Source organism: Poromitra crassiceps, assembly GCF_964638095.1.
Source record: "Poromitra crassiceps genome assembly, chromosome: 1".
In the NCBI taxonomy this organism is placed as follows: domain Eukaryota; kingdom Metazoa; phylum Chordata; class Actinopteri; order Beryciformes; family Melamphaidae; genus Poromitra; species Poromitra crassiceps.
Window position 1 is genome coordinate 37,644,182 of NC_139623.1, and position 24,402 is coordinate 37,668,583.

General features: G+C 48.0%; 1 protein-coding gene across 1 annotated transcript in view; it reads right to left on the reverse strand.

Moving 5' to 3' along the window:
* Nucleotides 1–1,980: 1,980 nt before the first annotated feature.
* LOC310784274 (P2R1A-PPP2R2A-interacting phosphatase regulator 1) overlaps nucleotides 1,981–24,402 on the reverse strand; it is a 73,549-nt gene continuing 51,127 nt past the window's right edge. The window contains exon 9 of the mRNA XM_083645291.1: nucleotides 1,981–7,411. Within this exon, the coding sequence (XP_083501417.1) occupies nucleotides 7,303–7,411 (109 nt within the window). The 3' untranslated portion in view covers nucleotides 1,981–7,302. The remainder of the gene's footprint in view (nucleotides 7,412–24,402) is intronic.

Here is a 24,402-nt window from a genome sequence, read left to right on the forward strand (position 1 = left end):
AGAAAAATAAGATGTCATTTGTATCAAAATACTTTCAGACCTTGTATTTTGTGTATTTTAAATACATAAAATACTTTTTTCTTTAATTTTATGTCATTTTATTGTCAAATTGACACACCCTTACCATTGACACAGGTTTAAACTGGAGAAAAAGAATGGGACATGTCACTTCTACTCTACCTCTGATTGGCTTACCCTCAGAACAAACTCAACCACAAATCAGAGTAGGGTGGGTCTTGAGTCAGACTTCACATCACTTGTTCGTCTAGTATGAAGCCTTGTATTGGTGCAAATTCCCCCAGAGATAAATTACTAATATAAATTGATGATTAGATATTGCATGCACTGGCCTATCTGCAAATGAAACGGTTAACTGCATATTCAAACCAGTGTATCATATTAGAAAGACAACTAATTATCTTCTCAATTAAAATTGGAAAAGTGTGTGGCAGTGTGTGTGGCGGCAGTGTGGGTCATGATTGTGATGTCATCAGTGATGTCACCACTGGCGCCGGAACAAGGGGGACATGGGGACATTTTGTCCCCCTTAAAATTTGGTCCCCCTAAAAATTATTTTTTTTTTTTTTTTTATCTGAGGGGGCAACTGTTTACACTGTTTACACAGCCTGTGATGCTTGTTAAAGCCGTGATCGTTGTGGGATTATTACACCTGAGACAGACAGACCCGGGGATCAAGTTACAGAGAGCCCAATTTACACTGTTTACACAGCCTGTGACACTTAAGCCGTTTTCCCACATGCGTACCGGAAAATTACCTGTAAGTCAATATCGGACATTTCCCTTCACACCTCTCCTCTCGCATATGGGAATCTAGCAGCGAAATTGCCTGTATGTTGGGGGGCGGGGCGGCACTGCAGAGTGGGTGGGGAGTGACGTGTCGGCAAAACTCTTGATGGTGAAATAAGTTTGCTTGTTTATCCGTTCACCTGTGTCGCGTTGAAGCACTTTTTACAGACTGGCTTCGTTTGATGTGTCCGGGCTTGCCTTCGCTGTCGGCAACGTAAGCAAAATACTTCCACATTTCGCTTCGTGCATTTGCTTCGTCTGTGTCCCTGTCGGGCTGTGACTGAAGGAGGAGGAGGACTGTGGCCAGAGAGCGAGCAGGCAGCAGAGAGGAGAGAGGGGAAAATCAGCACGCCCACACATTATTATCACAAGATCATTTCGCCAGTTTGCTTTAATGTGCGCGAATGATTAGATTATGCCCGCTGGAACTTTAAGCAACGTGTGTACACCTCTCCCATGAGAGTGTCGCGGGAAATGACTGGACCCGTTCTACACTTGAGTCCGCTATCGCGCATACCGCTATTCTGACTGGCTCGAAACTGGTGAAATGTCCGCGATGACGGGGTCGCGCTTATACCGGAAAACAACTTTCACACATGCAGGCATTAGACCACGTTCCGGTCATTTAGCGGTACAAAGCGCATGTGGGAAAACGGCTTTAAAGCCGTGATCATTGTGGGATTATTACACCTGAGAGACAGACCGACCCGGACTCTGTACTGCACTCACTGTCATTGGCTGCTGCTATAATCGTATACGGTTATTGTTATTTTATTTTTGTGTTGAGATGACAAGTTTTGCACTGTGTTTTGAAGTGATAATAATAATAAGTTCAGTGTTTCTGCCTGTGTTGCTGAAATTCCGTTTTCACATGAGAAATGAATAATTTGCCACAGCAGGGAGAAATGTGAAAAATATGCATAATGTGTGTGTGTGGGAGATGAACATTTCACAATGATTTTTTTTTACGTGATATCAGAATACAATGTAAATATAAGTTCACATGAAAACTAACTTGTCCGAAATGTGTTTTGAATTGAATGTGGTTTCACGTGACTAATACAGAAGCTCATCTGTTACAATGTGTTTCTGATCAGAAGAGAAAGGGCATTTTCTGATATGATACATTTTTTATTGATACTTTTCATATACAATATAATATTTATAGGGTGTACATGAGTTGTCTTCACTGGAAACTTGACCCATTTTACAGCCAGGAGTCAGGAGGGAATGAATATTCCAATATAGTCTTTTATTTGTCTTTTTACAGTCACATAAAAATACATCATCTCATTTGTGGTATGTAGAGAATTTGTCCCAAAAAAACTATTTACAGTTTGAAAATACTTGTCTGAATGTTTTCATAGATGTGCTTTTACTTTAACCTGACGCTGCCAGATGGATGGGTTTGTTTCACATTCTGTCTTGTTGTGAAAACAATACCGCCCCCATCTCGGAGGATCAGGTTACTTTTACTTCCCTTTATCACCTCTGTCTCTCATATTTCTCCCTGGCAGATCTGCGTCTCTTTCCTACATATTAAAAAGGTGCTGTGGGTGTATTTTTCTTCTTTTTTTACCTCAGTCAAAAAGTAAAAATTTCTGACATTAACGGTAGATGGGAGGGGGTGGAATCTGAGATTGCAGATTGCTATGCAAGGTCTGTATGCTTATGTGTCAGGGTGTTTATGGCACGGCGCATCGCAGCATGCTGTAAACACCTCTTAAAATCTGTAAAATCACTGTAAACCACAGCCTCATGGGGCTTATTGCTTTTATAAAACGGTTGCTACATTATAGACGGGTTTAAATTGACAACATAAACATTCTAAATTGCCCCGGCTTACTTCCTGTTTGCAGTGTGATGCCAATAGCGGACAGGAAATTAGCTAGGTTTCAAACTGTTCCCTAGCAACACAGTTCAGTCCAAAAACCGTCTATAGAGAGCCAAAGTCACACCCTCTTCCCAGGTTAAGCATACGAACCAAGGGATTTCATCCGCCATTTATTTTCCCAGACATTTCGTAAAATGCTTATAAAAAGTTGTACTTGGTCAAACCAAATGATTCAGTTATATTTAGAATCAGTATAGTCCATAGAACATTTCAAACAAAATTAAACAAAGAAACATTTTTTTTAAGTCGACTTGAATGCAGTGTCGTCGACCCGGTATTCTACAGACCTCGAGCTGCATGGATCCTGACCAGTTGCCATGACAACCGCTCTTCATCCAACCAGAACTATGTACTATTTTTACTATTTTTTGGTAACAAGATATTTTCAAACCCAGAACGTCGCTGATTGTCACCGGCAATTTAAGAGGAAACTTAGTTTTCCACACAGACAGACCGAGCCAGACAAGTAGATAGACAGACATACGCTAACAAATCGGGAAAACAAATGGCGGCAGAACTAAACAGCATGTCTTACACCAGGATATTATGGAAGCCGAGCTTGCAATTTTTTTAGTGCCGTTATCTCAACATCATGAGTTAATTATCTTGAGAAAACAAATATTTTTTCCCCACAATAACGGGTTAATTTATCCTGTTATCAAAAGGACTGATGTGAATGTTATCTAACAGAAGACAATGCAGGCTACTCCTTGATCTGACAATAAATCAGGTGGCATAAAAAAAATGCAAGCATGGCCATTCTCTGCTTCTGTAAGATATGTAACAGCGAAATATGATTAATATGGTCTAACTAGTATTTTGTGCAAAATTGTGAAAATTTTAAACAAAATCCACGACTAAAAGATTTGGAAACATTTCTTTTGTTGCTGAAATGAAATCTTTCTTTCGGTTTTGAATAAGACACTTCCATAAAACAGCTTATAGATACTCCTATGTACATATTTCACAAGTGAAAGGTCGGGTGGTTAAAAAAAGGTTCGTCATTATGGGATGCTGTCAACGTGTTGGAAACGACACGTCCTTTTTAAGAGTGTGCAGGGAAACGAGTCAGCCATCTTTCCCCCATGGATTTACACCTAAAAGCGCTCCGTGTCTCGGCACAGTGAGGAGAAGCTACTACTGTAGGTACTTTTGCAGGTGGTTTTTCGGGTCCTGAGGAAGTGCAAAAATTGGATGGGAAGCAGGAGCTTGACATGAAGATATGGTTCGATCACACAAGATGGCCACCGACAAACTGCTGAATAACAGCTTTGGTTCAACAACAGATTTCCAACATTTGCAGACACAAAAACAACAATTTGATCTTGCTGATGAAAAGAATTATGATAATGCTTCATACAGATCATTCCAGACCTGAACGTGAAGTTTAAGTTAACTTGTACTGGATTTGGAACTAATTTGTTGAAGACAAAGACAGTTTTCTTAAACTGTATGATGTGCAGCAGACAAAACAATATGGCCACTGGAAGAAGATCTGACTGCGGACTGCACAGCATGAAAAACAAGACCAGACCCTCAGACAGACCACTGGCTGGAACACGCGGACTCTCAGCCCACTTTGGGCTCAGGAGCCACGGTTTAAGAACCCGGGCTGCAAACGGAGACAGATAGTGCTTAGCTAGACATATTCTCTATAAAGCTTGAGAATTATGGCTATACAAATAAACTTGACATGACTTAAACCGTCAGAGGCGGTTTTGTGGCGCTCGAGCTTCATGACTCACTTTGGGCTCAACAAATATTGACAGAAACACTGATTTGCAGTTTTGGCCTCACAGAAAGTCATTGGATTTGGTTTGGGTTTGGACATAACCTTTACAGCACGGGTCAACTTCAGGGTTCACTGCAGGACTGCATAATTACTACTCAAACAATGTCTGCTGCATATGATCATCTACATTAATCACCATTATTAGTGTTGATGATTAAAGAAGTACAATTACTTCATCAGCCAATATTCTTGGATTACTAATTGAGGAAATGTACAGGTCAGTGCACAGTAAAGGGTTAATGGGCCAGCCCTGCAGGCTCACTGGTTGGATGAGTGAGTCCAGCTCACAGTGTGACCGATCTGTCGGCTTCAGAGCCGTGTTTCTAAAGGAGTCAAATCACTGATCTGTCGGCTTCAGAGCCGTGTTTCTAAAGGAGACAAATCACTGATCTGTCGGCTTCAGAGCCGTGTTTCTAAAGGAGACAAATCACTGCTCTTTCGGCTTCAGAGCCGTGTTTCTAAAGGAGTCAAATCACTGATCTGTCGGCTTCAGAGCCGTGTTTCTAAAGGAGACAAATCACTGCTCTGTCGGTTTCAGAGCCGTGTTTCTAAAGGAGTCAAATCACTGATCTGTCGGCTTCAGAGCCGTGTTTCTAAAGGAGACAAATCACTGATCTGTCGGCTTCAGAGCCGTGTTTCTAAAGGAGTCAAATCACTGATCTGTCGGCTTCAGAGCCGTGTTTCTAAAGGAGACAAATCACTGATCTGTCGGCTTCAGAGCCGTGTTTCTAAAGGAGACAAATCACTGATCTGTCGGTTTCAGAGCCGTGTTTCTTAAGGACTCAAATCACTGGAACTCAAATAATCCTGATCCAACGTGGCCAATAAGCCAACTTATTAATTAATAACCGATCACTAACAAAGCTATTCATTGTCTTTCCTTGTCAGAATACAACTCTAAAACACAGTTTTGGCTGAAGTTGGTTTAGTTTAGTTCCCAGTCACAGTCTGACCGGGCCAAACACCCTGCCTCCGCGTGACCTTTCACTCCCACCACATTCAGCCGCTTCACAATAAGAGCATCAGTGTTTCTCTGCGCCGAAGTTATCGTCCGCTATGTCTTGATTACAACTCAAGACCTGATTAGAACCTTCTCAGAACCAAAGAATTTTGACCAGCGAACCAAGTTCTGAAACTTCAAAACGGCATCCTCTGATTGGTCAGAGAGGAGGAGCTGCTTCCTCGTTTAGGGCAAGGATGCTAAAAAAGAAGGATAAGACATCACTCACATTCAAATTTTGCATTGGGACCAGTTCTATTTAAGTGAATGGGGCGGGCAGGGTACGTCCCACTATAAAGCATCATATCTCTCGTGTCGTTTCATCTTTGATGAAAAAAGCTTCCACCAGATTAAAGAAAACACGTTACGTGATGTTGACTGATGCCCTGTTCGGTCATGTATCATGATGTAGTTAGCTATTCTAGCTCTTATCTTGAACCAAACAGGGGCTTGAGTTTAGCTATATGCAGCTGCTGGACAGAGCCATGATCAGTTTGGAGACCAATAATAAGGAAAACAAACACATAAAAAAACATCAGTCAACATCACGTCTTTTCTTTAATCTGATGGAAGCATCTTTCAATCAAAGGTGAAATGACACAGATATGATGATTTATAGTGGGACTTACCCTGCTTGCCCCATTCACTTCAATAGTCTAGAACTGGCCCCAGTGCAAGATTTTAATGCTGTGACGTCTTATCCTTTTTTTGGGGTCCTTGGGTTAGGCTGTTTGTGTGGAGCCCTGCCGGGCCTCCCTCCATCCATCCAGGAAGTCCTTCTGAGCGGCTTACAGTCAAACATGATTGGTTTAATCCAAAAGCCCACGTAGGCCACCTGATAAACTGATAGATGAACTGGAGAGAGGAAGAGGTGATCCGATTAAATATTCAATCAACCGGCGGATCTCCGACGGACAGTTGACGAACTTCCAGGAAGCTTCCAGTTTGCTGAAGGATCCAAAACTCCAATGTGAACGCCAACCCCTCCGCTTCACCGTGAAAACACACCGTGCAGGGTGTAGGGAACAGGTTTGTCCCACAGACTCCAGATAGATGGCACTGGTCAGTCTTGACTTTGCAAACATCTCCAGCTCCACGGCTAAACCTGATGAAAAGCTATGGAGCAGAAAGCAGGCTGGCCAAAATCCAATTCTAGCACGACGCCTTCATCCATGGACATACAAAACACTGATATCCCCAAAATAATCTTTTAAACCTTTGAAAGTGTCTGTCAGCTCCAGATATGCGACTCTCCTGAAGCGCCCGCCACGTTTTGCTCCCGTGAAAAAATGGCAGACAGTGGAGCAACTCGAGACATAAAGTCAAGTCTCGACGGCGCCACCTGGAGTCTGTGGGAGGAGAAACAGACCCGAAACCCCCGACTGTGTTTCACCGCGTTACTACTGTCTGTTTGACTGGTGTCTGGAGCAGCTGGTGACCTGCAGCCACAGAGGCAGGGCAAAGAACTTACATCGCTAAGAACTGGAGGCTAATGACAGTTCCATTGCAACTTTAGCGCACAGCAAATCCTCCATTTTGGCCTGAAGGTGATTACCGTACTGATTCCAGTAAAACGTCCCGCCTACAAAGTGCGGTACTAAAGTACCTATATGGAAATGGCCTGTGTTCTTCCTGGTCATGGTGTGTCTCTGTCATGGCTCTGTGCTGTTTCCCATTGGAGCAAGGAGGCATTTTCAGGCCAAGATGGCGGCATGGTTGTCAAAAAAGCACCAGGCCTTAGTCTCTTGGCTTCTATAGTCTTTGGCCAGAGTGGTGACACCTGGTGGGTGAGTAGGGGAGAGCGGGGTCTTAGTGTCCGGGGTGGTGTGGCGTGAAGGAGAGGGGCGGAGACAGAGGGCTGCTCTGTGGACTGACACCTCCCGACGACTGAGGAGAATCTGCTCCAGCCTGAGAAACACTAAAAGAGAGAGGAAGAGAGAGACAGACACAGAGAGAGAGAGGGAGAGAGAGACACAGAGAGAGAGAGGGAAAGAAGGAGAGGGGGAGAGAGGTCTTGAGAACATGTGTGTGGCTTCAGTTAAATTCTTCAGAAAGAGTTTCAGTGAGTTTAGATTGATTGTGATATTTGGAACTGAAAGTGGACTTTTGTAAATGCATGGTTTATGGCTTATTACAGTTGCTAGTAGTGATGCGCGGGTCAGGTTTTTTAAGGCCCGCCCCAACCCAGCCCGTCATTGGAGCCAGCCCGCCCCGCCCAGCCCTTTAAAATATCAGAAAATTCTGAACCCAGCCCAACCCAGCAGCCCGCAACAGCCAATTTAATGTAATATGTCTCCGGACTCAGGAGGAGCGCAGCAGAGCTCTCCAAGGTGTGCAAAGTAGCTAATAACTCTGTCTCTCTCCCCCCTCTCTCACATGCATGCGCGACAACAGTTGTATTGCTCTGGATGCGTTGCGCGGCTTCTTTCATGTCGTTGATTTCTTTCTGCTTCATTACAAACTCAGCTATTATCGGTCTTTCTTCAATTAATCCAAGGTCTTCAAATGGAGGTAGCAGCCAGGTAGAGGTAGGCTACAGGAACAGTTCTTATTCTTCCCCATTTCTTTTAATTACCTCATGCGCTCTCAATTGGTCACGTAGCCTACTCACGTTGCAGTAAAGTTGACAAATAGATCACAGTCGAGTCCACAACAGAAAATCTGCAGTGGCATTAGTTTTATGGACACTTCAAATAATAATTACAGTGAATAATCCTTCCAAAATGTTTGTTTTGAGAGCACATAGGCTACGTCATTGAAGCGTTTCTTTACTCCATATATGCTATAGAGAGGGCTTCAGAGTCGCCTTGTCTGTCTGATTGTGTGTATGCCTACGTGTGTGAGAGAGTTCACGTCTTAATAAAGGGTGTTTTACTGCTCTAAATTATTTAATAATGTTGCTTTGTCATGTTCTGAGCTGCCCCGCCCACACCCGCGATATTTTCATAATTTGCCAACCCAGACCGCCTGCAGGGCGGGCCAGCCCGCGGGACCCGGCGGGTTCTGTGTGACCCTTTCGTTTCATTTAACGTTTAACGTTAGTGTATGAGAACGCCTGCAGCGCAGCCAGACACAGACATGCATCATCATGGCAAGCACAAGTGAGCTTCCTCATCCCTTGTCGCCGCTGTAAAGTCTCTCTGAAGGCTGTGGCTAGTGGCTACTAAAGACAACAAACTTATTTCAACACCTGAAAAAGCACAGGAATGCGAGCAGCGTGTAGCGGGCTGCACAAGATAACGAGAGCCACAACACACACACACACGCGCACACGTTTCACGAACACATTATCACCGGACGGTGAAATGTTGCCTTGGACACATAACAAAACAACACGTGGGGCCACCGAGTAGCTTAACGTAGCATCAACGTTATGTTTCCAGACTCACCCGTTCTAGTCTGTACCCGTGTCAAGTGACTACGTTAGCAAGCAACAGCCAGGAAGTTAGGCGCAGTGCCACCTAAAACAGGAAGTTGGGTTGTTCTGCTTTCAGAGTAAAAGCATAAATTGTGTCATGAGAAAAAAATATTTTTTTGAGCTGTGCAGGGCAACAAATGGCCCTGCAAGTATAATAGTATTAAAAAATCAAATCGAAAATCTAATTTTGAGAGAAAAAATCTGATATAGCCTATATTTTTTGCTGGTCCGAAAAATCCGTGATCCGTGGCTCAAAATCCGTCGCTTTTCTGATCCGTGCCAGCCCTATTGTTAGGTAATAGAGAGCCAAAGTCCCTCCCCTTCAGGTCAGACCCTATGCGCACCAGCATCTTAAAAATATATTAATGGTGGTGAACGGAGAGAGATGATACTTTTATTCATCCCATTTGAATTGCGCCCCAGTTATGATGTTTGTCAATTTAAAAGGTAACTTTGGAAGTCAAGAAAGTCAAGGTTTGTGGTAAAACTGTTGCACTATAAGTTATAAATCAGAAAGACTACACACAATCAGTCGCATAAGTCGCAGCTTGTTTGCAGTATTCATGCCTTAAATTGCCCCTTGCGGGACTAATAAAGTTTTTTGAATTGAATTGAATTGAATAAGTGATGTCTCTCCCGCCAGGCCATGTTGGTGTTGCTGTGATGTATATTGTCCGAGATGAGAGATCTAGTTGTGCCTGTGTGCAATGCATGCGCTGTGTACAGCGCCTCATGGCAAACGAGGAAGTAACTTCAGTTTCTCTTGGTTAGTTTGGTTAATGTTTGTTAGTTCTGGGTGTGTGGATTTACTTTGAAAATTACCGTTTCCAGTAACTTTGGATTATTATTTCATCGCGTGGTCAGGGCCGATTTTACCAACGGGCTTACCGGGGCTGAAGCACCGGGGCCCGGGACATCAAGGGGCCCAAAAAAAAAAAAAAAAAAAACTTTTTTGGGGACAAGAAAGGCTCACCCACTTGACATTGATGTCATTGGAAAGTGACATTGTTAGAACATTGGACTTCACCACTCTAGTCAAACGCTTTGCCACGGCAAAAGTCAGGAAGAAGACATTTCAGGTACGAACACACTTGAATACTGCTTGATTGATTTGTGCAATAATTGAATAACCATGTGTGTGTGCACTGTAATAATAACAGCAATAATAAATACTAAATAATAATAATAAAAGTGCTTGTTGTGACATCTCAGTGGCAATGTTTTCTTTCCAATCAGGCTGTTTATGAAAGAACATGATGGCTAAACCTACAGTTTGTGTTTGTAAGTTAGAATGCTGACAGGAGAGCAGGTGGTGACATGAAAGTTAGTGAGAAAAGGAGAAGATACTGAATAATGACATCACAACAGTATAATCCTAATGTTGATTTAAAATGAGATATTCCTTTAAATACGGCTAAAAAAGGTTAAAAAAAAACACTCACATTTTTTTTGCGGGTGCCGCCAAAAAACTCCCTTCCGCTTGAGGGGGGGGGCCCTGCAGAGATGAATAGCCCCAGGGCCCATGAAGTGTAAAATCGGCCCTGCGCGTGGTGAGTACACGAGTCACAAAATGTACATGTGCGTGTTTCTGGCGCTGTTGCAATGTGTATTTTGGGCGACTGAACGGGAGTAGGCAGCTGTACCGTTCACTACAATTGTAGTGCTAAGCTAAGTAGCAGCGATGGCTGTACTGCTCTTTGTAGGGCACACACAGTGACGATAAAGGCATCCACATTCTCCATTTACTTTCTGCAATATGGCAAATAGGTGAATCTCTCAAAATGTTGGCGTATCCCTTTAACTCATTGAGTGCCAGCCACTTCTGGAAAACGGATGCTCCCAGTGCCAGCCCTTTCAGAGCGTTTTCAGTGATTTCTCGAGGCCCACAGAATATTGTGTGATATTACTATGTAAACACCGAACACGCCCAAAGAACGATGAGACTCTCTTGTATCATCAGCAAAAAAAAGTTTATTGATATCATTTTCCGTTCTTTAGTTATCAGCAGTATTAGATAGGTTGGTTTCACCAAAAACTAAGGGGTTGTCCTACAACCCAGGTTTTATGAGTGAAGCGAGGCTCCCACCTATTGCCATCTCTGCGTGGTACACGCTATCGAATGCTCTTACCTTTTATTACTTTAAAAGTGTCCTTTCCAACCATTCATTAGACCGTTGACAGGATGCAGACTGGACCCTTTGAAAATCCGGGGCGATCCTGATGGTCTCATGGTCTCCGATCCAATGGCTGGAGTAGAGACGGGCACAAGCCCTCATGCCTGGAATTGGACCGGGAAAACCCCACTCACCCGGCATTCGGCCACAACCAGACAGACTGGCAGCAAGGCACCTGAGGTGGGAGCCTCGCTTCACTCATAAAACCTGGGTTGTAGGACAACCCCTTAGTTTTATTTCGTTGAAGCTCGGCTCCCACCTATTGCCACCTTACAACCGACCTTGCTGCAAAGGAGCACCTAAGTGCCCGACCTTGCGACTCTCGATCGAAAAATGGGCCGTCACGGCATAGCGCATGGGAACTCGATAAGGATTGGGGAGCAGTCAGCGAGGCAACTAGTCCGCGGAGGCAGACAGAACCGCATGAGCGAACGTCGCGCCTCCCACATCCAGACTATAAAACCTCACAAAGGTATGGTGAGTCGACCATGACGCGGCTGCGCACATATCTTCTACCGTCACACCGCGCAACAGCGCCCAGGAAGAAGCCACGCCCCGAGTAGAGTGGGCCTTAATTCCTTACGGTGGAACCTTCCCAGCGGCAGAATAGGCCAAGTTAATGGCCTCCACTATCCAGTGCGATAGACGCTGTTTGGACAACGGCTTGCCCAAAGCCTTAGCCCCATGGCACACCAGAAGCTGGTTAGACGTACGCAAAGTACGCGTCTTGGCCACATAGGCACGGAGCGCCTGCACGGGGCAGAGCGACCGAAGTCTCCTCTCTTCCGCAGAAGAAGAGGCGGAAGGCTCAAACGCGACCAGGTCTATGGTCATGGACCTGAAGCCAGCCCCAATACACTTAGGCTGATAAGCAGGGTTCGGGCGGAGCGTGGCCCTGCGCCCATCGTTAGAGAACACCATGCACAATTGTTGCACTGACAGGGCAATCAAGTCTCCCACTCTCTTGCCGGAAGACAAAGCGAGAAGCAATGCCGTCTTCAGCGAGAGGTGTTTCAGGTCGGCAGCTTCGAGTGGTTCAAACGGAGGCCTCGAGAGGCCATCCAAGACCGTGACCAAGTCCCACTTGGGAAAGATGTTCCTCGTCTGGGGGCGAAGCTTGCGCACACCCGTCATGAAACGAGAGACCAAAGACAGGCCTCCCACTGTCTTGCCCTCGATGTCCATGTGGCAGGCCGAGATGGCGGCCACATATACCTTAAGGGACTGCGGCGATTGGCCCGCTTCGTACAGACCCTGGAGGAAGCAGAGAATGGGCCGAACGTCGCAGGTCACCGGGTCCAGGTTCCTTTCTGCGCACCAGCGCGAGAAGGACCGCCACTTGTAGGTGTACTGAGTGCGAGTCGAGGTGGCTCTAGCACTCTGTATGGTCTGCACCACGTTCGCAGGCAGGCCCTGGGCTAGCAACCGTTCCCGTTCAGGGACCAAACGGCCAGCTTCCACTTGTGTGGGGATGGGTGGAGTATCTCTCCGCCCGCCTGCGACAGCAGGTCCTTCCGACGCGGCAGCAGCCACGGAGGACCTCTCGTCAGAGTGATTAGATCCGCAAACCAGACCTGCGACGGCCAGTGCGGGGCTACCAGAATGAGCTGTAGCCCTTGCTGTCTCACCCTGGCCAGCACCTGGGGAATCAGTGCGATTGGGGGGAACGCATAGAGGGCCGCCCTCGGCCAGACGTGCGCCAGCGCGTCGTGGCCCAACGGTGGATCGTCCGCGAGGATGGAAAACCACTGGGGGCAATGGTGTGCGAGCCGCGAGGTGAAGAGATCGACGCTGGCTCGCCCGAACTTGGCCCAGATCTGCTCCACCACCTGTGGGTGGAGAACCCATTCTGAGTTGCGCAGGTTGCCCCGCGATAGCAGGTCCGCGCCCAGGTTGAGGTGGCCCCGAATGTGTGCCGCCGACAGGGACAGCAGGTGGAGACGGGCCCACTCGTGGATGACCGTAGCCAGCTGGTTCAGAGCCAGCGACCGGACACCGCCCTGGCGGTTGATGTACGCCACTGTTGCGGTGTTGTCCGACCGTATCAGTACATGGTGGCCCATGATCTGATGTTGGAAGTGCCAAAGAGCGAGGCGAACTGCCTCCAGCTCTAGTACGTTTATGTGGCGAAGCTGTTGGGCTTGCCATCGCCCGTTTGCCGCCTGGCCTTCGAAGACCGCGCCCCAGCCCCAAAGGGAGGCGTCGGTCCGAATCACTCGCCTGAGTGGGACCGGACCCAGTCTGGCGCCCTCTGAGAGCCAACAGTGGTCCGTCCACACTTCCAAGGCTTGGCGAGCACGGTCCGACAGCGTAAGGACGCGGGACCGATGTATCGCTGGGTCCAAGCGATGACCGAGGAACCACCTCTGGAAGGGGCGCATGTGCAGCAGCCCCAGAGGAATGGCCGCGGTCGCCGCGGCCATAAGGCCCAGTAGCACGGAGCACTGGTGAACGGAGATCGTGCGTGCGCGACGCCGAGTCTCCGCTGTCCTCCGAAGGTTGTCCAGCCTCTCCGGAGAGAGGCGGGCGCGCATTGAAAGGGAGTCTAGCTCCAGACCCAGGAAGGTCGTGTTGCCTGTTGAGGCACAAGGGCGCTCTTGCGCCAGTTTATAAGGAACCCCAAGGCCTGGAGGTGGGAAGTCAGCACCTCGGTGTGTGCGGACACCATCTCGCTCAAGCTCGCCGCTATCAGGGCGTCGTCGAGGTAGAACGCGGATGCCCATCTCTCGGAGGGGAGCCAGCGCTGTGTTGACGCAGACTGTGAAAGTCCTGGGACTTAGAGACAGGCCGAAGGGGAGTACGCAGTACTCGTAGGAGACTCCCTGAAAGGAGAACCGGAGGTACCTCCTGTGCCTTTCCACGATGGAAACGTGGAAGAAGGCGTCCTTTAGGTCGACTGACATGAAGAAGTCCCCGGGTCTGATCGCTCTGAACAGTGTGGGGAGCGTCAACATGCGGAAGGGAAGCTTCCTGAGCAGGGGGTTTAGCCGCCTGAGGTCGAGGATGGGCCGTAGGGACCCGTCCTTCTTGGGCACCAGGAAGTACCTGTGGTAGAACCCGGACTGCCTGTCCTTGTCCGGCATGGGCCGCATCGCGCCCTTTGCCAGAAGTGAGGAGACTTGCTCGCCGAGGACAGCCATGGAGTCCGCATCCGCCAGGTCTGAGACAGGGATGCCCGTGAAAGCAGGCGGGGGGGCCGCGAACTGCAGCGCGTAGCCCTTCTCCAGCGATCGCAGCACCCACGGTGTGGGTCTGCACAGCCTCTTCCACAGGGGGAGGCTGTTTGCCAGGGCAGGTCTGGTGCCCTGAGTCGGGGTTACCCTTGGCACATGATCCTGAGGCGCCACGGCACACGGCCCCAGCAGGACGGCCCCAGGGGGGGTGCGTCCCGGAGGCCGTGGCAGCATGGCGTGCAGTCCCGGCAGGACCAGCCCATAGGAGCTGCGTCCCGGAGGCCGCGGCGAGTCGTCGCCCGTGGTGTGCGGCCCCAGCAGGGACAACGACAGCTGTGGGGGGGGAATAGCAGGGGGGCCTACAGATGGTGAGGTGCCTTCCGAGCACCTCGCAGCTTTCGCCGGCAAGGGACACGTACTGAGCAAGGCTCTCTTCGGCGCTCGACAACACTGCGGGACGCCGGGTCCTGGCAGCGTGGAGGCTGCCCATCCGCCCCCCCGGGGGAACGCTAGGTACGTTCCCCCGGAACGTGGCCGACTTGTCAGGGTTACGGCGGGAGCCCCTGCTGCGGCGGGCACGGCTTCCTCGACCCGCGCCAGTCCAGGCTGGCTGGGGAGGTGTTGTATAGTATAGACCTTGGGGCATTCGAGCTGTTCCTGGCTGCGTTGGCCGGGGGACCGGACCACCCCTGGGGGTGCCTGTCCCGTGGACGGCGTGCAGGGCTGCCGCGGGTCGTCGTCGAACGACCTCGGGCAGGAGGTGGCCTCGCTGTGTGATGGGTCGCCCCGGTCTTGTGCGGCAGGACTCTGCCGACCGCCTCCGTGTCCTCACGCCGCCTCTGGGCCCTGCTGGCGAGGTCCGCCATTGAACCGAAAAGCCCGGTAGGGCAAACGGGCGCGTTGAGGAGGTCCGTCCTCTCATGGCCACGCAGGCTGGTGAGCTGCAGCCAGAGGTGACGCAAGGCGGCCCCGAAGATCCCATGACCCTCCCTGAGTCCTCCGACACACACTCCAGCATCTTTGAGACGTAGTCGGAGACCCGGCGTAGCTCAGTGAACATTTCAGGCTCGGGGGCTGCTTGGACCTGGTCTACCAGGAAGCAATGATACTTCAGCAGGAAGGCCATAGTGTTGGCCATGGAGGCCGCCTGGCCTGCCGCCAGATAGGACTTTTCCAGGAGCGAAGCAGTCTTCCTGCAGGCTGGGGAGGGGAGCAAGGGCTTCCCTTCCTTCTTCTGGCCTGGAAGCAGATGGTCCGCCACCGCCTTCTCCAGTGGGGGGGATGTTCATAGCCTGATTGGGCCCCTTCCACGACGCTAGACCAGCACTTAAAGCATCGGATGGGGGCCTCAGAGGAGTAGGGTTTGGTCCAGGATCGCTGAACCCTACGCTGCACGTCAGGGCAGAAGGGCAGGCTGCCCCGTAGCGGCGTCTCAACGGCGCGGAAGTGGGAGGCGGTGAACATGTCCTTCTCGACGGTAGGGGGCGTAGGCCAGTCCCAGTCGAGGGCGGATACAGCCCTGGCCACGACCTCCCTGAACTCCTTCTGGTAGATCTCAGAGGAGATGTCGTCAGGAGGGGGGAGCCCCCTGGGGTGAGCCCTTTCTGGGTTACCCGGGCTGGCCAGCAGGGAGGCCTCATCATCCCGTTTTGGGTAGATCTCGAGGAAGTCATCCCAGGGTCCCCCGCCTCCGGCCATCTTGGCGGAAAGGCGAGCCCATTCCGAGACACGGGAGTCAGCCGCACCTTCACCCGACCTGGGGGAGGGGGGCAGGGAACAGCGGGAACCATGTGGGGAACCCAGGTGGGGACCGTGCTGGGAACCCGTCTTGTGCTGTGAACCCGCTGGGAAACTGTGCCGGGTATACTGCTCGCACTGCCGTGATCCCGACGGGAAGCCACTCTGGGAACCTACCTGGTAGCTGTGCTGTGAACCCGACCGAGAACCGCGTTGGGAAATCCGCGTGTCATGTTTCCGCGGGCGCTTCGGCGGGGAGCACTGTTGGGAACCTACCTTTTTTCTTTGGTAGCTGTGCTGCGAACCCGACTGGGAACCCCGCGCATCTTGCCGTGGGCGCTTCAGCGGGCAGCGCTGCTGGGAACCCTCCTTGTGGCCATGCTGTGAACCCCAACGAGAAGCACGTGGGGAGCTCCCCTGGGAGCACTGCTGGGAACCCTCCTTGTGGCCGTGCTGTGAACCCAAACGAGAAGCACGTGGGGAGCTCTTCTGGGAGCTGTGCTGGGAGCCCTCCCGAGAGCTGGCCAAGTCAACCTGCTGCTGTCCGAGAGGCAGCGGGGTGCCGGAGGTAGCAGGCCCAGAGGTAGTCTGACTCTGGCTGGGCTCAGCTGCAGCAGCAACGCCGTCAGCGTGGCCTCTGAAGAAGTCTGCCCTGTATTTTTGAGTGCTACGAGGCATCTCAGTACAGGCGAGGCAAAACTCTGGATCTCCGAGGCAGCTATCTGCGTGGGCCTGTCCCAGGCATTCAACACACAGCGTGTGCGAGTCCTTGGCTGAGAGCCACGCGCCACACTTGGGGTCCGCACAGCGCTTCGCCTTGTTAACACTAGCCATCCTGGAGAACACGCGGTTCCACCTAGCGAGTAGTGACAGGCGACTAACGTTAACGTTAATTTTATCCTCTTCTTTTTCGCCTTGTGGGTAACACTGAAGCAAGCGAGTTAACACAATCCACTTAACGTGGCAGACCGAGCGCGCGTAGGCGGCAGGCTATTTTAGCGGGTCTTAACTCTAGCAAGCTAGTCGGCAATGGTGCCGACTAATACCTGTAACCAACACAAGAACAAGACTAAGCTACGAAACATGTGACGCTAGTAGCGGAGAGTTATCTCTACGTGAGGTTAGCTTAGACAGAGCAATTCAATTAGCAAGCATACAACGACACTCGGACCGGCTTGTTCAAGCCGCCGACACGTGAAAAAAAGCACTTAGCTTTGTCGCATCCGACTTTCACCGCCCAGGCGAAGGTAACCTTCCAGACCGGAAAATCAACGACCGAGGTTCCCGTCCGCTACGCCGATGTACGGGGAGCAGTTGAAGTGAAAGTGGTCGGGCAAGCTAACGCTAATCTGGAGCAATAATTCACACGTCTGTCCGTGGCCGAATGCAGGTAAGAGTGGGGTTTTCCCGGTCCAATTCCAGGCGTGAGGGCTTGTGCCCGCCTCTACTCCAGCCATTGGATCGGAGACCATGAGACCGTCAGGATCGCCCCGGATTTTCCAAGGGTCCAGTCTGCATCCTGTCAACGGTCTAATGAATGGTTGGAAAGGACACTTTTAAAGTAATAAAAGGTAAGAGCATTCGATAGCGTGTACCACGCAGAGATGGCAATAGGTGGGAGCCGAGCTTCAATGAAATAAAACAGACGTTTCAAACTAGAAGCTGAGATAATGAGCCTTTTGTGAAATGAAGCATTTCAAGCACATCACTGACTCTGAAGCTAATATTTTCTGATGTAGTGACACCTCAAAAATAATTTCCTTCAATAAAACAGCGAAAACAAAGGAATTTTGAAGGCAAAATAATATTTTTTAGCTGCAACCAGCAGCGCTGGCCCCTGCATGCGCAGACCCTACACCTTCTTGCTGGTCTTGATTTACTGCTGGTGGGCATCAGGTATTCTAGCTTGTGTTTGCCAATCTGTCCATCGAGCCTGCTGTCTGGGTCGGTGTTGTATGGTGCCCTGCGTGCCCCACCCCCCTCAACTGCAAACTCCTCTGTGGGAGTGTCTCTGGTGGCTCTCTGCTGCACGTTTGCTCTGCACGTTTCAACGTGCGCTGCACCCAGCTTTTTCACAGCGCTCCGCCGTTCCGCCGCTCCCAGCGCTTCCAGCTGAGAATAATTTGACTTTTCGGAGGGACGCTGGTGTCGGGTGCTCCTTTTCTGGCAACTAATCGTGTGGAGGAACTGTCGCAGCGGAGACGGGGGGGCTCAGTTGTGGGAGCAGATTGGCTGCTGTTCACAGCTAACGTTACAGCATGCATCGGTTTCCGTTTCCCCACGCTTCTTCTACTCTTTTTTCCTCACCTTTCTCTAATCTGGAGAGCACTGTCGCCACCTAATGGGTCCGTAAAATAGCTTGTACACCTTCAACATCCCCCATATTTTTACAGGAGATGCATCAGGCTTTGATCCACGTCCCACCATCAAAAAACGCAATTGACGACTTTAGTCGTCATTGGCACTCTACGTTACTATTTGAATTGACGACTTTAGTCGTCATTGGCACTCAATGAGTTAATGTGGTCAAGCACTATCTGATTGAAATCTGATCACAGAAAATGCATGTTAGTGCCAGGTGTAAATGGCCTCTCAGGTGGGTTTGTACTGACATGAGGGTGAGCAGATATTGACGACATTTACATTTTTTGTTGAACTAATCCTTTAAGATCTGATGGATAAATTGAGGCCTCTGGTTACTGGTGTCCAGTAAACTGACAACACAGGCAATGGGAGCCGCCCTATTGGTCTGCAGTAAACGTTACTATGGTTAAAGACATTATTTACAGGAGTGGAGTGACACCAGAGGCCCATACCACGAATGGAGGATAAACAGATCCAGGATCTGTCCATTGATCTGTTCAACTTAACCAGACAATCACAATCGAGCTGAACGATCAGCTGGGTCTGTCAATTTAGGATTTCCCTATCCAGCTCTGAGCTTGTGCATGTGAAAATGCAAGCGCACAGGAGCTCGTGCCCACGAAAGAGGCGGGTTTGCAACAATTAGCCAATCACAATGCAATATGGACAGCTCCAGCTTTTACAGCGCCTCATTCATTCAAAGTGCAGATCAAAGTGTATTAGCGGAGCTTTACTGTATGTCAGAATCAAAATCCATGTTGATTATTAGTCTGATCATTAGTCTGTTACTGAAGGACTGTCTAATGTTACTGCTTTTATTCACATCAGTCATTTGATTTCTTTGAACAGCGGTTTAACTTCCACGAGCCTACAGCAGTTTATAAACTCAATAAAACCTGCATGTCTTTTTTGCAATTGGAAGTGTAATCTCAGTCTAAATTTCCTAAATCCGTAGGCCTATTTAGACCATAGATTTAGAAATGTAGGCTCAATGAATAATCTCTTATCACTCATGTGTTTCGTCCCATTGATGGAATAATTCATAGAAATGAATAAACAATGATAATAGATTTAAAAAAAAAAGCTGCTGAACTGACACGGTGCGGGCATATATTACATTGATAAAAATAGCCTATTCTGTGGTCACATATTGGCAGCAGAGTGGCATATTTCATACAAGGAGTATGCTGGAAAAAATATGAAGATTTCAATTCATACAGGCCAAAAGAAACACAGTTGCACTTTGCAGATGCAAAATGCAGGAGTAGCCTAGATATGAATTAGCCTACATCTGTATGTAGGCTATCCCGTTAAATTGCTTAGATGTAGTAGTAGGCTATTCTGGCATGTATGACCATGTCCAACCCAACGTCAGCCTCAGCGCCGTTGCGGACACGGCACCTTGGTGCGCTTTGGAGACGTTTATGTAACCTTTTTACGCCGGTGATTTAAAGATATTTCTCCACGCACCATTCAGCTGCAATCGGCGCGGGCAAACGTAACTTGGGAACAAATAAAAATGAATATAAAAACATATTCCAAAGTGGTAAGTAGGCTTAATTTAATTAGCCTATGTACAAGTGCAAGGCTTAACCCTCATAGATGATTGGTACAGTTTTGGCTAATTTGATGTAATTTGCTGTGTTCGCATTGTTATAAATAAATGTGTTATAAATGGTCATAAATGCCATGAATCTAGGCTGGCGAGGGGGGGGGGGGGGGGGGGCGCTTATATCAAGGATTTACACACTTCAGTACCTCAGCTCATTTCTGGCCCCGGGAAACAAAAATTTGCACTACAAACATTATAGGACCACAAATGGCTAATTAAATTCCCCATTGAAAACCATTATAAACTGTTAGGGAGGGTATGGTATAGGTATTTGTTTTTCCTCTTCTTTTCCAGTGAACCTGTTTTCCTATGACCGTATACACATATCTTCACTTTTTTTTTTTTTTTTATCTTGTCTTTCCAGTCCTATAACAGGCAGTGAAATTGAAATACTGATGTGCTGTATCATCTATGCCCTGAAAACTTCAATAAACAGAAATGTGAAAAAAAGAAAAAAAAAGAAAATTATAAACTGCAAAAAGGCGCTATTTTTGAGCTCCAAGCCACTTTTTACAAAAAGCATTTTTTAATTACTTCCAGATATTTTGGACATAAGGCTTCAAAATTATGGTTTTTAGTATTTTTCGGCAGATTGCAACATTTTCTCATGTTCGGCAAGCAATTTCGTTTGCAAGCAATTTTGCAAACAAAATTGGACAAATAATTTCAGCTAAAATGGTGTTCATATGGATGTGATCCAGAAATGGTCAATAACTGACCATTTTTGGTCAATGAATTAATTAATAATCAGAAATGGTCAATTACTAAAAACTGGCATTGAAAGGGTTGAAATTCTGAAAAGTAAAAAACATTGGGTCTAGGATGAGAAAAATATGCACTTACGCATGATTAGACCATCTAATTGACCATTTTTGGTCAATTACTTGCCGAGCTTGCCCAGAAATGACTCACCTCATTGACCGGTCTAATGATTTTAAAGTGCATATTTCTTTTAAATTTGACACTGCATAAAAAGTAAAAATGGAACAGACTCAATGTTGGTGCTAATCTTTTACACAGCTCCATGTACTAGCAGATTGTTGGATAAGTTAAATAGTAATCTGCAGTGGGCTAGAATGAAAGTGAAGCCAAGTAAGTCCAGGAGTATTTCAATCATTAAAGAGAGGGTAGTAGGTAAGAAGTTTGTTATAAATGATGAGGTGGTGCCTACAGTGTTAGAGAAACCAGTCAAGAGTTTGGGAAGATGGCATGATGCAAGTCTCAGTGATAAGGGACAGTTTGAGGAGGTGAGGCAGGAAATGATTCAAGGTATTTCAAGTATAGACAAGTCAGGGCTCCCAGGAAAGTTAAAGTTGTGGTGTTTGCAGTTTGGATTGTTGCCTCGGTTGATGTGGCCACTGACAGTGTATGAGGTTCCCCTTTCAAAGGTAGAAAAGCTAGAAAGGATGATTAACTCATTCATTAGAAAATGGCTCGTAGTCCCACGCTGCCTAAGCAGTGTAGCCTTATATGGGAAAAGGCATATTGGAATTGCCATTATCTAGCCTGACAGAGGAGTTCAAGTGTGCTAAGGTTAGACTGGAAATGACTCTGACTCAGTCAAAGGATCCAGTGGTTAGGAGTGTAGCGCCCACAGTTAAAACAGGGAGGAAGTGGAACCCAAAGGAGGCAGTACAGCAAGCACAGTCAGCTCTTAGACATAGGGATATCATAGGTCAGGTGCAGCATGGGCGTGGAGGCTTAGGGTTGTGCATAGGGAAACCTGTGTGGAACAAGGCATCAGTAATAGACTAGAACGACCGCAACGCGGACTTATGCCTCCGCCATTAGTTAATTCTTGAGTCCAAATCGCCATTTGAGGCAAATTGGAAGAAATTCCGTCAAGGCGCTTCTGTGATGTTGCGTTACAGAGCTTGGAAATTGGGTGTGTGAGAGGTCACAGTGACCTTGACCTTTGACCTTTGACCACCAAAATGTAATCAGTTCATCCTTGAGTCCAAGTCGATGTTTGAGACAAGTTAGATTAAATCGCGTCAAGGCATTCCTGAGATATCGCATTAACAAGCTTGAAAATGGCGTTTGAGAGCTCACCTTGACCTTTGACCACCAAAATCAAATCAGATCATCCTTGAGTCTAAGGCGATGTTTGAGGGAAATTTGATAAAATTCCGTCAAGGCATTTGTGAGATATCGCGTTAACAAGCTGGAAAATGGCGTTTGAGAGGTCACAGTGACCTTGACCTTTGACCTTTGACCACCAAAATGTATTTAGTTCATCCTTGAGTCCAAGTCGATGTTTGAGACAAGTTTGATTAAATTGCGTCAAGGCATTCCTGAGATATGGCGTTAACAAGCTTGAAAATGGCGTTTGAGAGCTCACCTTGACCTTTGACCACCAAAATCTAATCAGATCATCCTTGAGTCTAAGTCGATGTTTGAGGCAAATTTGATGAAATTCCGTCCAGGCGTTCCTCAGATATCGCGTTAACAAGCTGGAAAATGGCGTTTGAGAGGTCACAGTGACCTTGACCTTTGACCACCAAAATGTAATCAGTTCATCCTTGAGTCCAAGTCAATGTTAAGTTTGATTAAATTCCGTAAAGGCATTCCTGAGATATCGCGTTAACAAGCTTGAAAATGGCGTTTGAGAGGTCACAGTGACCTTGACCTTTGACCTTTGACCACCAAAATCTAATCAGATCATCCTTGAGTGTAAGTCGATGTTTGAGGCAAATTTGATGAAATTCCGTCCAGGCGTTCCTCAGATATCGCGTTAACAAGCTGGAAAATGGCGTTTGAGAGGTCACAGTGACCTTGACCTTTGACCTTTGACCACCAAAATGTAATCAGTTCATCCTTGAGTCCAAGTCAATGTTTGAGACAAGTTTGATTAAATTCCGTAAAGGCATTCCTGAGATGTCGCGTTAACAAGCTTGAAAATGGCGTTTGAGAGGTCACAGTGACCTGGACCTTTGACCTTTGACCACCAAAATCTAATCAGATCATCCTTGAGTCTAAGTAGATGTTTGAGGCAAATTTGATGAAATTTCGTCCAGGCGTTCCTCAGATATCGCGTTAACAAGCTGGAAAATGGCGTTTGAGAGGTCACAGTGACCTTGACCTTTGACCACCAAAATGTAATCAGTTCATCCTTGAGTCCAAGTCAATGTTCGAGACAAGTTTGATTAAATTCCGTAAAGGCATTCCTGAGATATCGCGTTAACAAGCTTGAAAATGGCGTTTGAGAGGTCACAGTGACCTGGACCTTTGACCTTTGACCACCAAAATCTAATCAGATCATCCTTGAGTCTAAGTCGATGTTTGAGGCAAATTTGATGAAATTCCGTCCAGGCGTTCCTCAGATATCGCGTTAACAAACATCGTACGGACGGACGGCCGGCCGTACGGACGGACAACCCGGATCCATAATGCCTTCGGCCTGGCTATCGCCGGCGGAGGCATAAAAAGAGGAAGATGGTAGTTGAAGAAGTACATAGGCAAGAGGAGGCAGTAAGATGTACTAAGGCAGTGTCGCAGGCAAAGCAAGGACAGTGGGTGAACTGGGAGAGTGTAGAGAAGAGAAGGTTGAAGTGGAGAGAGTTGTGGAGCATGGAGGCCAGCAGAATTAGATTTATTCTAGGGGCTACTTATGATGTGCTGCCATCTCCCCAGAACTTAAATCAGTGGTTGGGCGAGGATGGTGCCTGCCCGTTGTGTTCTAGTGTATGTACACTGAGGCATATACTGTCAGGGTGTAAGGTCAGTCTCTCCCAGGGGCGATACACCTGGCGTCACAACCAGGTGTTGAAATGTTTGGCAGCTGCAGTTGAGGAAAAGCGGCTAGAAGTAAATTCTCTAGTTGCTAGCAAAGAGACTAGACAGATCAAATTTGTACGTGAGGGAGGAAAGATTAGACCAATTAAGGTCAGGCACAAGTTAGGGCAGCTAAGTGTAGGTGGAGCCTGGGAAATGAGAGTTGACTTGAATGAACAGCTAGTCATCCCAGCATATATAGTTAGCACCCGGCTACGTCCGGACTTGTTACTGTGGTCTGAGGTAGAGAAGAGAGTTTATTTTATCGAACTCACAGTCCCGTGGGAAGATCGAGTTGAGGAGGCTTATGAGCGCAAGAAAGCTAGGTATGCTGAAATGGCAGCAGAGGCAGAGCAGCGAGGTTGGAGGGCTCGAGTGCGGCCTGTAGAGGTGGGCTGCCGTGGTTTTGTGGCAAAGTCCGTTATTGCCTTACTAACTGAGTTGGGCATTCGGGGACGGAGCCTGAAACTTGCGGTTAGCAACATGTCTCAGGCAGCAGAACGAGCAAGTGAATGGCTGTGGATAAGGAGGAAACATGCTAGCTGGGGAGCTCGCTAAGGTCAGATTGATTGTTTGTTGTTGGTCATGATTAACGGTCCGCATCAACAGGGCTGAATCATTGACAGTGGTGGTGTAGTTAGGGATTGTTTGTTGTTG